General features: G+C 40.5%; 1 protein-coding gene across 3 annotated transcripts in view; it reads right to left on the bottom strand.

The window, feature by feature from the left end:
• Nucleotides 1-14754, bottom strand: part of TMEM131L (transmembrane 131 like) — a 161307-nt gene that overhangs the window by 62311 nt on the left and 84242 nt on the right. For all 3 annotated transcript variants that reach the window (XM_045880270.3, XM_064585192.1, XM_064585191.1), the window contains 3 exons: nt 14012-14135; nt 12857-12973; nt 11359-11469 (listed from right to left, as the gene is read on the bottom strand). In XM_045880270.3, the coding sequence (XP_045736226.1) occupies nt 11359-11469; nt 12857-12973; nt 14012-14135 (352 nt within the window). The remainder of the gene's footprint in view (nt 1-11358; nt 11470-12856; nt 12974-14011; nt 14136-14754) is intronic.

Raw genomic sequence — 14754 nt, 5'->3', positions numbered from 1 at the left:
TTTAAGATTTTACTTATTTATTTGAGAGAGAGAGAATGAGAGAGAGAGAAAGCACATGAGAGGCGGGAGGGTCAGAGGGAGAAGCAGGCTCCCTGCCGAGCAGGGAGCCCGATGCGGGACTCGATCCCGGGACTCCAGGATCATGACCTGAGCCGAAGGCAGTTGCGCAACCAACTGAGCCACCCAGGCGCCCCCATGACTTTTTTTTTAAGTGATGAATACATTTTAGTTAGGTGCCAGGTACTAGTTCTAAGCACTTTACAAGCATGAATTTAGTCAACAGCTACAGCAATCCTACAAAGTAGTGCTATTATTATTTATTTCATAGATAAATTGAGACACAAAGACATTAGGTAATTTGGCTAAGGTCACTCAGAGGTGACCAAGATTTTTACCCAGGTGGTCTGGTTTTAGAATTCACCTTCTTATTCACTACACTATATATCTCTATGATGAGGCATACTTATATGGCTGGTATTTTTTTATTGGAGTATCTTAACTCTGTTATTTGATCCCACTGCAAAAACTCTGATAAGCTGTATTGAATATCATACTTGAAAAGAATTTGGAATGGAAAACAGATGAGGACATGAACTTTCAACCTTGACTGCAGTGTGCCTTTGGAACAGATTATTAATGAATTATTCTAATCTATCTCAGAGCTTTCTAGGGGCAAACTCAACAATGCTCCCCAACAGTCTGTGGAGGATCAAAGAAATGGGGGTTTGGTTCCAGTGGGAGGAGGAGCAGACTAAGGAAAGTGGGAGCATGGTTGTCAGGAGTCTGCTGGTCTCCTTGCCAGAGGAAGGGGGAACCCAATCTTGATAACAGGCAAGCCCAATGGGTCACAGGTATAAAAACTGAGGAATGTTATAAGGAAAGAATTCTCTGTCCTTTTGCCCCAAGTCTTCCTCTCCCCTTGGAGGTAGAGGGGGTTGCCTCTCAGTGGGCAACAGAACGTGATGCTGTGCTGTAGACAGCACGGAGAAGGGTAGGGGCTCACAGAGGAGCTGGTTTCTTTCCTCTCTACTCTCAAGAGGGGTGTCTGTCCTTCAAACTCAAACCCCCCTTCTGATGGGCCACCCCATGATCTACCCAAGGGAACAGGGAGTTAGGAACCGGCTCTCTGACTTCAGCTGATACACAAGAATGTGGCTTATCAGCAATATGACAGTGGCATTTTGGTTCCCTGACTCCTCATTTTTTTTATTTTTAAAGTATTATCCACGCCCAGCACGGAGCCCAATGCGGGGCTTGAACTCACGACCCTGAGATCAAGACCTCAGCTGAAATCAAAAGTTGGACACTTAACTGACTGAATCACCCAGGCACCACCCCAACTCCTGATTCTTATACGACCACTAGTTTAGAACCAGGAATACAAGCATTATTTATTGGGCATCTTCAAATACCCCAACAAAAGTTTCTAGAATATTCTAACATAATGAATGTTTGAAAGAAGTCAAAAAAGATTCATGTCTCATTAGTTCATAAATAGTTGAGATTATAGTTTCTTCCTTTGAAGATCATTTATTCAATTATCAAGCATTTATTTCTGCATCTTATATGGCCAGACTGTACTAGGTAATAAGAAAACAAATACTGGCTAAGACAGGATTCCCGCTCTTGAGGAGTTTATAATCTTGGCAAAGGAAAATACACATTTAAAAACAAAAACTTTTGAATACTGTTATTTACTATGCTAGGGATCTCTTGGGGTTTTTTTTTTTTTTAAGATTTTATTTATTTATTTGACAGAGAGAGACACAGCGAGAGAGGGAACACAAGCAGTGGGAGTGGGAGAGGGAGAAGCAGGCTTCCCGCGGAGCAGGGAGCTCGATGCAGGGACTCAATCCCAGGACTCTGGGATCATGACCTGAGCCGAAGGCAGACGCTTAACGACTGAGCCACCCAGGCGCCCCTCTCTTGGGGTTTTCTGTAAGGAGCTAGTCAATTCTCCTGGGAGGCAGAAAAGAAATAAGGTAAGCACTGAGTTAAAGAATGGGCCAGATAGCTGCTCGCTAAGAACACTGTTCTCTCCTGCCAAGAGAGCAGAGATTTTAGAGAAGCAGCAGGGGGAAGACAGAGGGGAGGGGACTGCGTGCTCTGTAGAACAGAAGGGAGACACCCACCCCCACACATCTAGGCATTTCTCTCTCCAGTCTTTCCCATGCTTCCTTCCTTTCTTTCTTCCACTCACCAGCCCCCTATTCTCCACTTCCCACTGTCCCATCCCCTTGAATCATCCTCATTGGAATGAGATGAAAAAGAGAAAAATGTATAAATTAAGCAATCTCCTTGCTTTTTTTTTTTTTTTTGATTTCCTTGCTTCTAAAAGCCATATTCATTCATGCAAATGTTCCTCACTCTCTTCCTATATGTACTATTTTCTATAGCACTGTATTCATTATTGATATACTAGTAGTCTTTGGTCCTTCTCTTAATGTCCCGCATTAATTTAAAAAATGCACACATCACTTATGAAGATTCTTTTTTCAAAAAATAAAAATTAAAAAATAAAAGCCATATTCAGAGGCAGGTATGTCGACAAAAATTAAGTAATGGCATATATTTACCTAACATATAGTAATACTTTTCCAGAGTCTGACACTCTATCATTTTTTATGTTAAAAAAAATCAAACAACTTTTATCATGCAAAGAAATGGTATTAAATACATTACTGATTACACATGGATTTGTAGGAATTCTCAACTATCACATTCAGAAAATCTGTTTCTTCCATTTAACTAATTACAGAAGCCCATCAAGAAAATAGGAGAGCTACAGAGGTTAAAGAATACTTCCCTGTTCTCTATCTTCCATCTCCAATTCCTAGATCAGACTCTTGTAACTTATTTGTTAGTGAGAAATGTGCTGCTTTCTCTTCTCTTGAATTGTGATTGAAAAAACTTTCCTTGGTCCCCTCCCTATACTGATTTTACAGCTTCCCTTTCAGATTGCCACACTTAATTGACAAGGATCAGCACCTCAGGAGGCAAGAAGCAGGAAAGCACCCCGGGGCACCTTCCCCCAGCCTGGCAGGCACAAGGCTCCAGGCAGCCCTTGCCCAACACCTGTCCCTGACATCACCACTCCAAAAGCGAGGGCTGTGCCAATGTGAAAAGGTTAGGAACTAACTCCTGGCCTGAAATGCATTAGATATCACACAGCACATGAGAGAATCTCTCCTTCACACCCTCCAGCCACACTAGACTGTGGTGGCGAAGGGGAACCCTCATCATGTGCATGCACACTCAGAAAATACACTGAGAGCAGATGACAAAATATTAGTCCTGGTTCTCGTTGCCAAGAGTGACTGTGGTCTTAGGGCTTATGTCTAATTTTTCACTCCTCTGGTTTCCCACGTTATCTAATGATTACATTGCAACTGTTTATAGCCACAATCTCACTTTTAGATAATTTGGTAATATGATACCACATTAGGACACACACACACACACACACACACACCTTGGTGTGTCATGAGCTCTCTTCTCACTTCAAAACTTCTCTGGGTTTCCCACTTTGACTCCTCATTTTATTTTTAACAATAAACATTATTTTACAATGATTCTAACAACAATAACTTAAGTTCTTGTAAATCTCTGAGACAAGCCTACCGTGACAGTGAGACTCTATGCCAGATTGAGACAATGCCAGTTTCAAATATTGTTTGAATTATGCCCAAATAAACCACTGAAACACTCCTCAAATCTCAATGGTTTAGAAATAAAATAGCACTGTAAAAAACATTAAAAAATAAAAACTTTCACTTTTAACAAGCCTAACACAACGATACTTGTGTATTCTATCCCACCATATATTTTACAGTTACAATCATCAAGTATAGTCTAGCTTATATTCTACTATTCACTTGTCAGATGAGGCATCATAATTACCCCTTGGAAGAACTACTTAATAGTCTACCATACTGATATAATCAAATTCATCAAATCCTTTTTCTACTGTTGAGCCTTTAAGCTGTTTCTATTGTTTCATTGCCATTATAAAAATGCAGCAAAAAAACACATTTTATTTGCTATTTGTCTTTTGTGGACCATGAATTACTAAGTCAACAGATATGAGAGTCATCACAACATTTCCTATATATGGGGAAAATCCTACAGCAGACTGAGCTGCCCTACGGATCCCAGCTCTGCTCTCAGCCTCCACCAAGTAACGTAAACTCTGAGTCCCTTCTGCAATTTCTAAAATAAGAATATTACCACTTGCCCTGGTAGTAAATCTGGTGAAGGTCAACGTGGCTGATGTGGTGAAAAGGTGAAGTCATACAAATCTTACATGGAACAACAGGTAGATATGCTATTTGGGGATCACAGCTCAGATGTCCACTGACTCACCTATCTATTAAAAACTCTGGGGGCCCTCAGTGTACTAAACACTAAAGTGATGTTGAGATTATAAAAATGAAAAGGAAACAGGCCCTGTCCAAGACAGCTTCGTGAAAGAGCATGGGAGGGAGACAACACAGGACCCCAAATGTTCAAGCAGGGGCCTGAACCAAGTGCCATGGGGCCCAGAGCACGGACTCACCTGGAACCCTGGGGAGGCTGCAGAGGAGATGATACCTGAACTGGATCTCAAAGGATGGAATGAGAAGGATCATGAGAGTCAGAGGGGGTTGAAAGCTTGTGAAGGAAAGGCAGTATGTAAGAAGGGATGGCATGTTCCGACAGTGAGCAGTTTGGGAGGCCAGAGTGGAGAAGAGAGTGGTGGGACATCTGAGGCTGTCGAGGAAGCTGGAGCAGGTGCTGAGGCCCTCCTATGCCAAGCTACGGGAGCCGGCTAGTACAGAGACCAGGGAAGCAGTGAGCGGCGTTGTTTTGGAGGATGTCAGAACAGCCATGTGACACATGGACTGGAGCGGAGAATGACCAGAATCAGCCAAGGGCCAGATAATGACAAGACTACAACAAAAGCAGAGGAACCTCAGACTCTCACTCGGACCCACTCTAACAGTGACTTCTCGCCTGCTAGGAACCCTTCCTTCTTTTGCCCTTCCAAAGGGCGAAACAAATGAAAAAGAAGGGCCAGATGAAAAGGTTTAAAAAGTAAAAAGCAATGTCAAGTCTGCATGTTCCCCTACTTTCTTCCTAAGAGCAGACACACACATGCAGCACACAGACAGAAACCTATGCCCTCCTCCCCACTGAACTCAGCGGCCGCTACAACACACCGGGCCGGCAAGAATCTAGAGAGAAGACGAATCACACACACACACTTCTGTTTCCAGCAGAAGAGAGGGAGCCATTTCATCCGATTCAACTGAGCAGTGCAAAAGTCAGATACCAACAGGTAAAAGACACAAACAAAAAGGACCAAAATGAGCCCATACTGCCAAAAAAAAAAAAAAAAAAAGAGATAACAATTGTTCACTGGCACCCTAGTTTATTCCATGAGATAGACACATTTTTTGTTATTACAAGAAACAAACTGGTATCTTAAACTTAGGATATTCATATTAGAAGGGCAGAAGCAGGGGTGCCCGGGTGGCGCAGTCGGTTAAGTGTCCAACTTGGTTTCAGCTCAGGTCATGATCTCAGGGTCGTGGAATTGAGCCCAGCACTGGGCTCCATGCTCAGAGTGGAGTCTGCTTGTGGATTCTCTCTCTCCCTCTGCCCCTCCCCACTGTACTGTGTCACTCTCTCTAAAATAAATAAATCTTCAAAAAAAAAAAAAAAAGAGGGCAGAAGCAGTTATGATCTATATGACATTACACATATGAACACTGTTTTTCCCCTACTAGTAGAGAGAAGATCAAATAAAATGGACTTACTCTGTTTGACTACTTTTCCTAAACATACGCTCTTTTAGAAAAGGAGGCTAAAATACCAAATAATGCCCTTTTCAGAGTACTTTAATAAAGTTATAGTCTGGAGGTTAAGTTCTGTATGTTTTACAGATGCTCATTTAATGCTTCCAACAAAAGACAGTGTGGCCCAGGCCTGGAAACACACAGACAGAGGTATAAAATTGGCTTTTTGATCTCATACAAGTAATTAATTTTTCCTCCAGCCTGTATCCCTAAAATAAATCCATAATTTTTGAGCATTATTTAAACTTGACTTTTGTCATAGCTGTCTGAATCTTATTTATTTATTAATAAATAAATAAATAAATAAATGCTGGGCATGGAGCCTAATGTGGGGCTTGAACTCACAACCATAAGACCTGAGCTGAAACCAAGAGTTGGACACTTAACTGACTGAGCCACGCAGGTGCCCCAGCTACCTGAATCTTTTAATAGTTTAGGGGAGAGTAACACCAACTACGGCCACAGTATATTCACATGAGGTAATCTGCAGTAAGTTGCAAGGATATGTGAGCTAAGGTGTTCTGATTCCATAAAATTTCTAGTTGCTACCTCAGGAAGCAATTTTAAGGAAGTGTGAGGAAAGAGCAGTGACAACCCCCTGTATCTGAAAAACTCAATACAGCTAGCTGATCCCCAGTGGAAAGAGCTCCCCGTCTTCCATCAACATTCACTTCTTCATATACATATAAAAAGTTTGTAAGAATGTGGAGAAAAGGGAACCCTAGTGCACTGTTGGTGGGAATGTAAACTGGTGCGGCCACTATGGAAACAATACAATCGTTCCCCAAAATATTAAAAATAGAACTACCCTATGATCCAGCAATTCCACTTCTGGGTATTTATCCAAAGGAAATGAAAATACTAACTTGGAAAAATATCTGCACTTTCATGTTCACTGTAGTATTTTATTTTAAGTAGGCTCCATGCCCAGTGTGGAGCGCAACACAGGGTTTGAACTCATGACCCTGAGCTTAAGACCTGAGCTGAGATCAAGAGTTGGATGCTTAACCGACTGAGCCACCAGGCGCCCCTAGCATTTTTTTTTTTTTTTTTTGTAATAGCCAAGACAGGGAAACAACCTAAGTGTCCATCAATGGATGAATGAATAAGAAAATGTGATATGTATATACAATGGGATATTATTCAGTCATAAAAAGGTAGGAAATCCTGCCATTTGCAACAACATGGATGGACCCTGAGAGCATTATACTAAGTGAAGTAAGACAGAGAAAAACAAATATAATATGATCTCATCACTTATATGTGGACTCTAGGGAAAAAATACACACACACATACACACACACAACTGAACTCAGAACAGATCCGTGATTGCCAGAGGTGAGAAATGTAGGGGGAGCAGAATGGGTGAAAGTGGTCAAAAAGTACAAACTCCCAATTATAAAAGAAATAAGTCCTGGAGTTGTAATGCACAGCATGGAGGGAAAAATAGTTTATACTCATGTAACTTAACCTAACTCCCAATTATAAAAGAAATAAGTCCTGGAGTTGTAATGCACAGCATGGAGGGAAAAAATAGTTTATACTCATGCAACTTAACCTAAAGGTTCCAGAATGCTCTCTAGGTAGCCCTAGCTCTCCCTTAATGACCTATTTATATACGTTTTTCTAGCAATCTCTCTAAAGCCTCCTTGAAACTATGTACATTTTTGTACTTTATAATCTTATTTGGTTAGAATTTTTCTGTTTATCCCTGGATGTACAAAATGTACAAAAATGACTTTCATGCAGTCATGCCAATGCCTACTAATTGAGCACCTACAATGTGTCAGTCAACAAAGATCTCTGCCCTGCAGAGCTGAGGTTCTAAATGAGGGACAGGAATAAACAGCTTTCATTATTCGTACTTAGCTCCCCAAGCTCTCTAGCCACCCTGGGGTACATGACCAAAACCTAGTTCTGCTTCCTTACATCTGAGTTACAGTGGAGACAACCGAATCAAGTGTTTCAGGCCATATACACATCACAATGCTGTACAAAGGTACACATCTGCCTTTTGTTGTTTCCGACTTAATTTCTCATGATAGAATTGTGTTGGGTTTGCAACAGCAAAATATCTGATGTCTTCCATGATCCTCCTGACAACTCAGGATGTTGATAACTCAAATTTCTTTCACGTTTTGAAACAGTAGCTTATGGCCACATTAAAAATGCCATTTCAGGGGCGCCTGGGTAGCTCAGTCGTTAAGCGTCTGCCTTCGGCTCAGATCATGATCCCAGGGTCCTGGGATCCAGCCCCGCATCAGGGTCCCCGCTCCTCGGGGAGCCTGCTTCTCCCTCTCCCACTCCCCCTGCTTGCGTTCCCCCTCTCGCTGTGTCTCTGTCTGTCAAGTACATAAATAAAAAAAAACTTAAAAAAAAAATGCCATTTCATTTATGTCTCCTCAAGGCAGCACCAGAAGCACATTTTCTGATCCATACTCCTAGCTTTACAAAATACTTCTGCTGTTTTTCCTCCTCTGATCAGCATTTCTATAGCTTGGAAGAATCAAGCAGCATCTGCACATTTTGGAGCCTTCACCTTTTAGACACTTTATATTCAGGAATCCTTGGGTGAATCCTTGGGGGCATGTCTTTGTCTCCTGTAACTATGTTTGAGCCAGGTAATTTTTTTAATACTCAGTTAAACTGAAATCCAACTCTATTTAGGCCCAGATGCAACATAAACCTGAACGTATAAGCAGGCTGTACATTTTACTCACACAAAAAAAATCTAAAAATTATTTGGCCCTATTATTGTTTGAGTGAGAATTCTTTTAAATGGTTATTATCACCTTAGTCTCAGTTTTCTTACGATTCAATGGACTCACATAAAGCGATTGTATTTCTTCTCTCAACTTCAAATTATATTCCTAAACACAATAAAGTTATTTCTCTTCATGTGGAGCTAAGGAGGTAAGTGAAAGCAAAGTTGATGACATCCTAATTTCTGCTAAACCTTCTGAATCTCCAGCATTCTAGCAGATCTACCTTCCAGCTCTAAACTGAACCAGAGGTGATTTTATGAGTACCTTCCAGACCCTTTATTCCCTTTTGAAGGAAGCTGAACTCAACCACTCACCCAAATGATGGGTTCTCAACCAAAAAACAGAAAGAAGAAAACTTAAGACAAATAGAACATCAAAATGAAGACATTTCTTTCTGAGGAAGGTTACCTGGCAATTTTATACCCACTTAAAACACCACACAAACACATATATGTATGCAGTTTCAGTGCAGAAATATTATAGTCAGAATTTTTTCTGAGGAATGCCATAATGATTTCTTTAGTCTAATGTTGCAGGGTTTTTTTGTTTTTAGATATAGTAAGCCTTGAAAAATACAGTTTCCTTTTTTTCTGAATCACAGTAAAAATGGAAGATTAAAATAGTTGCCTTTTAAGAGATATTTTTGATATTCAGATCTTCAAAATACTGGTTTCTAACAAAAGATCAGCCCCCAAATTTGAGTCTTATCTACAAACTCTGAAATGTAGCGCATATTATCACATCATAAGTGTGGTCCAATCTGCATTTGGGGGACAGAGACTTTTGAAAGGGCCAGAGTAGATACTGGCAGGTCTGTTATGGGGCCACCAGAGTGGCCTGGGAGAGAGATGATGACAGCCTGGATGCAGGAAAGGGTAGCGGGCGTCATGGCCGGCAGACAAGATCTGCCAGGCAGCGTGTTAACTTGCAAGCTCTCTTCACATCAAGGTCTCCAGCAGACCTCAGAGAGGCCCGCATGGTCACTGCCTCTCTCCCTTAATGCCCCGTACCCTTCCTTCAATTAACCCCTGTTAGCTAAGGTATCTGAACACCTGTCTCTGTTTCAATACTTTTATCACCACTAATATGGAATCTGGCATTCAAAGCTTCCAGTCTCAGTAACCAGAGAAACCTGGCCATTCTCAGCCGCCCCCTTTGCTGAAGGACGGCCCTGAGATAAGGCTAAAAATGTTCAGCAGGAAAAACCTATGCTATCAGCAGATGCAAGTTACATTTACTCCAGCCCTTTCAACCCCTTACAAAAACACAAGTCAGATCATGCCATTCTTATGCTTAAACCCTTCAATACATCCCCACTGGTTTTAGGATTTAAACCAAATCCAAACTTGCCAACCGTAAGAAATCATCCTTAAAATCCTGGGAAGGGGGGTTATATAATTTTATAAAAATAAAAATAATACTAAAAATCCCCAAGAATTATCTAAAATGATGACAAATCTCCCAGACATGACATTACAGGTAAATTAGTTTTGCTTGTCTTCCCACTGGTATGTAAGCTCCAGGAAGATGGAAATGCTAAACCAGTGCATGCCCATAGCAGAGACTCAATAAGACTATTCAATGAAGGAAAGCCCCAGGTACTACTGTGACCCACACAAAGTTCTGAGCAATGTTCTTTATTCACTAATCAGAAAGAAAAGGGTAGATAAGGGGGCAAAGTTCATCATCCATTGGTTCAAGAGTTTTCTCAATTTCCAAAGTTATCCATAGTCGCCAGGAAGTAAGTCAAAGGAGAAAAATGATCAAACCCCACATGCTATTAATGAAATGCATATTGAAAGAACATTAAGGTATCATTACACGTGACGCTTGAACAACACAGGCTGAACTGTATAGCTCCACTGTTATGCAAATTTTGTTTCGATAGAGTACAGTGCTATAAACGGATTTTCTGTTCCTTATGATTTTAATAACGTTTTCTCTAGCTTACTTTATTCTAAGAATACAGTATGTAATACCTACAACACAGAATACATGTTAATCAGCTTTATGTTATCTGTAGGGCTTCTGGCCAACAGTAGGTTATTAGTAGTTAAGTTTCTAGGGAGTCAAAAGTTATACACAGATTTTGAACTGCGTAGGGGGTGGGCCCCCTTAGCCCCTGCACTGTTCCAGGGTCGACTGGATACACATTCTAAAACACCAAAAACGTTTCTTTCCACTAAGCCACACTCAGGAGAGACTGGAAGCAGGGAGAGGGGAAGATAGTAAGACATTCCTGAAAAAATATCATTACTGGTGACCATGGAGGTTCTGTCTTCCTAAAAAGCAACCTGGAAAGATTTAACAAGCTCTACAAAATGGTTCATACTCTTTAACTACAGAATCTCTCTTTACAAAACATACCTCAAGGAAATAGGTAAGCCAAAAAGGAAATAAAGAAACTTATAAAACATGTACATGGCCTAATGGCAATAATAATGAAAAACTGGAAACATTTCAAATGATCAAAAACAAGATTAAGCCAACTATGAGAAAGCAACACCATAGACCATACAGCCTTTCACAAGACGCACACGGATTCCACTGATCCTTCACATACATGTATTATTTCTATATAGATGAGGATTTTTTTCAAAAAAGCAGAAAATAATAAAATTCCAATTCTGAAACCTGGTGAGTTTAACATCTCTAACAATCCTATATAAAAAGGGCTGCAAAAGATACATCAATTTAGAGGACTACAAAGTGTGGTGTTTACCAGAATTCAAAATAAATCTACTATTAAAATTACCTGTGTTTGTGAAAGCTGAATGCTCTGGACCTGTGGAAGCAGAAAGTAAGCATTTGGTAGCTGCTTTGCAGACCCTTCTGTAGAGATTCTTCGAGTGCCAATTCCAGATACCTTCAGGAAAAAAAAAAGAGTTAATTATCCCCCTATTCGTTTTGAAACATATTTGTCATGATGTTAAAATACCTTTCCAAAGGAAATCTGTATTCACCACCTTGGTCTTTAAGACCCTATTAATCCAGGGCGCCTGGGTGGCTCAGTCGCTAAGCGTCTGCCTTCGGCTCAGGTCATGATCCCAGGGTCCTGGGATCGAGCCCCGCTTCGGGCTCCCTGCTCGGCGGGAAGCCTGCTTCTCCCCCTCCCACTCCCCCTGCTTGTGTTCCTGCTCTCGCTATCTCTCTCTCTGTCAAATAAATAAATAAAATCTTTAAAAAAAAAAAGACCCTATTAATCCAATTATTACATATATATTTTTGTCTACAAAAGAAAGCAACAAAAGTTGCTATATTTAAGCTGAATGTTCCTCACTGTAGGAAATCTTTTCAGAAATAAACAATTTTTCTGATATGGGACCAAGTGTTTAATGGAAACCAGTAGGAAATAACCACAAAAATTATAGACCTTGGCTTGATGCCACATCCTATTAAAGATGTCACAGATACCACTTAAGATGTACCTCTGAAACAAATAATACATGATGTGTTTAAAAAAAAAAAAAAAGGATAGTAGGAAGGGAAAAATGAAGGGGGGGAATAGGAGGGGGAGACGAACTGTGAGAGACTGTGGACTCTGAGGAACAAACTGAGGGTTTTAGAGGGGAGGGGGCTTGGGGGAGGGGTTAGCCTGGTAATGGGTATTAAAGAGGGCATGTACTGAATGGAGCACTGCGTGTTATACGCAAACAATGAATCATGGAACACTACATCAAAAACTAATGATGTAATGTATGGTGACTAACATAACATAATAAAATAAAATTAAAAAAAAAAAAAAGATTCCTAACTACTTTGTGAACAACAACAAAAAGATTCTTCACACCCCATCCCTGGTGCCTTGATATGAATAGCAAGCTCCCTGAGAACTGGCCATGTCCCCTGATCAGACATATTCCTGAGCCCAGGAGGGAAGGGGGCAGAAGCACTAGGGACTGCCTTTATAAGCTCCTCCCTCTGGACTGCTCATGAGATCAGGGCAGAGTTCTGAAAGCCCACTCTATTTTATAATAGAAATAGGATATGGTAGACTTCTTTGTTTTGTTCCAATGCCCTTCAAAGATCCACAGTGAGAGTTTCAGCTCTGTGCTCTGAGCCCGAGACAGCCAACTGTGTATGGCATGAGAGGCAGAAGAAGGGGGAAAGCTGGTGAGTTTATATCACTAACAATCTTATATTCTAATGACATAAAGCAGGTGGCAACATTTCCAAAAGTCTTTTATAAAATATCCAAACCCCTCTGTTAAATCAACAACCAAATCAAGGGACTAGAGGGAAAAGTTACTTACATGATAGGGAAGGACTCCATACGAGGAGGTATTAATAAATAAAGAACTTTCAATGCTTCCTTCTTCAGTAGGTAAGAAAATAATTCTGAAGGATGTTTTCCCCATTGCTGGAATTACCTGAAAGGAAGGTACCAAATTAGCCATTTGGAATGGACCTCTCTAAAAAAATGTCTTTCAGAGACCTCCTTTTTGATAATTTCCATTAACAGATGTCTAAATATTCTGTGCCCTTGATTCAGAAGTATCATGAATCCCTGAGAATCACTAAATGGATCAAAATCCAACAACCGAAGATAATGTGTCAAAGAACACACCACAGAATTACAGCAAGGCCGCTGCCGAGTCCTTTCACTTCGGACTGGGAATCCTGCACCCTCACATTCTTCCTCTTCCTTCCTCTTCTGCACCCATGTGTTCAACGGCCTTTATCAAACACAATTCTAATTCTACTTAAGTAAAAGGAGCCACCGATGTACAAACCTGCCAATTCCTAATGAAAGTCAGGAGCTGCATTTATCTGGACAGCCTATCATAAACACAATACTGGGCTCCCTGTTGCACCATCTCCTTGGTCCCATATTTAAAAGGAAAACAGTGTATCAGGTAGACATAAGTAAGCTAAATAAACAAATAAAACCCACTAGTATTTGGGAATCTTCACTGAAGTTAAAGACCACTGAAATCTAAACTACCAGAAGACCGGGGTTTGGTAGTTCTCTGTCATGGTGCAAATTAGCTTTATAAGGGCCATTCACTACTTCCTATTCCTACATTTAGAAAGGAGTCCTATTCTAGTAGATTTGCCAGGCCAAGAGATCACGACTCTAAAAACTGTGTTAATTACTAAATGGTTCAGCATTTGTAGTCATTTTAAGACACATAATACTGTTTCTTTAACCATGAAAAAGTCCTATTAGTATACAACATTATACCTTGTTTAGACTCTAAACTTTCTTTTTCCAAGGAGATATCAAGAGCCACCAAAATTATGGACAACTGAAAAAAATAAATGCTAAAGCAAACATGCAGAAGGAAAGAGTGTGGGTAGCAGAAAAAGGAAGACAGGGAGCAGAAAGTAAAAACTTCAGGCCAAAGAAAGCAAGAAAACCTGGCCGCCTGCCATAGCATAGTTTCAGAGAGTACATCAACACTTACCCTGCAATGAACAGGAGGCACATGAAAATGTCTAGCAGCTGTAAACACTGAATTCACCACGACCTCACTATCCCTACTAGGGTTATAAGCATAGAGAATCTTTGCTGCAGGGTGACCCAGGAACCTAGGAGGGGAACAAGGAGAAAAAAACAATGGGTTGTGTGGTCGTAAATATAGCCATCCATCCACCCATCCCTCCACCCACTCACACATGTATATACTTTAAACCCAAAAAGCTGTTGATGTTCATTAAAACTAAAGGCAACAATGATTAAATCCTGCTATTAATAAAACATTTAATTCACAAGTCAAAAACTTTTAAAAGAATCCTTTCTTTCATGAGACACTTATGCCAACCAATGGTAACACCTCACTGACTTTGGCGTTAGAAGAACGCAATGCCATTAAAATGCTTGCAAATAACAGGGTAGGAACTAGGTTCTCGCCTAATGGGGCTCTAATTCAAATGACAATAGGTTTAGATAAGAAACCGTACTCATAGAAAAACCCAGTTTGTTTTAGAGTTTCTTCTCTGAGTAATAAGTTTAAAGAGGCTTTGGTGGGGGTGGGGAATGGATTTCTACTCACAAAGAGACTTTATCAAGTCTCACGAAAGGAAAACGTAATTGTTGCTAAAGACCATTCTTCTGAGAAGAACGCAAACTCAGCAACACCTTTTATCGCTTGTTCTTATCCATTTAAATCATGAGTCTTTTAGAAAATTCTGAGGAAAGCTTTGGCTC

This window comes from Mirounga angustirostris, unplaced genomic scaffold (genome assembly GCF_029215605.1).
Source record: "Mirounga angustirostris isolate CCGP_5_RB_7025 unplaced genomic scaffold, mMirAng1.0.hap1 SCAF_2, whole genome shotgun sequence".
Taxonomy (NCBI): domain Eukaryota; kingdom Metazoa; phylum Chordata; class Mammalia; order Carnivora; family Phocidae; genus Mirounga; species Mirounga angustirostris.
The sequence above is the reverse complement of the archived record's forward strand: the minus strand, read 5'-3'. Positions and strand labels throughout refer to the sequence as shown.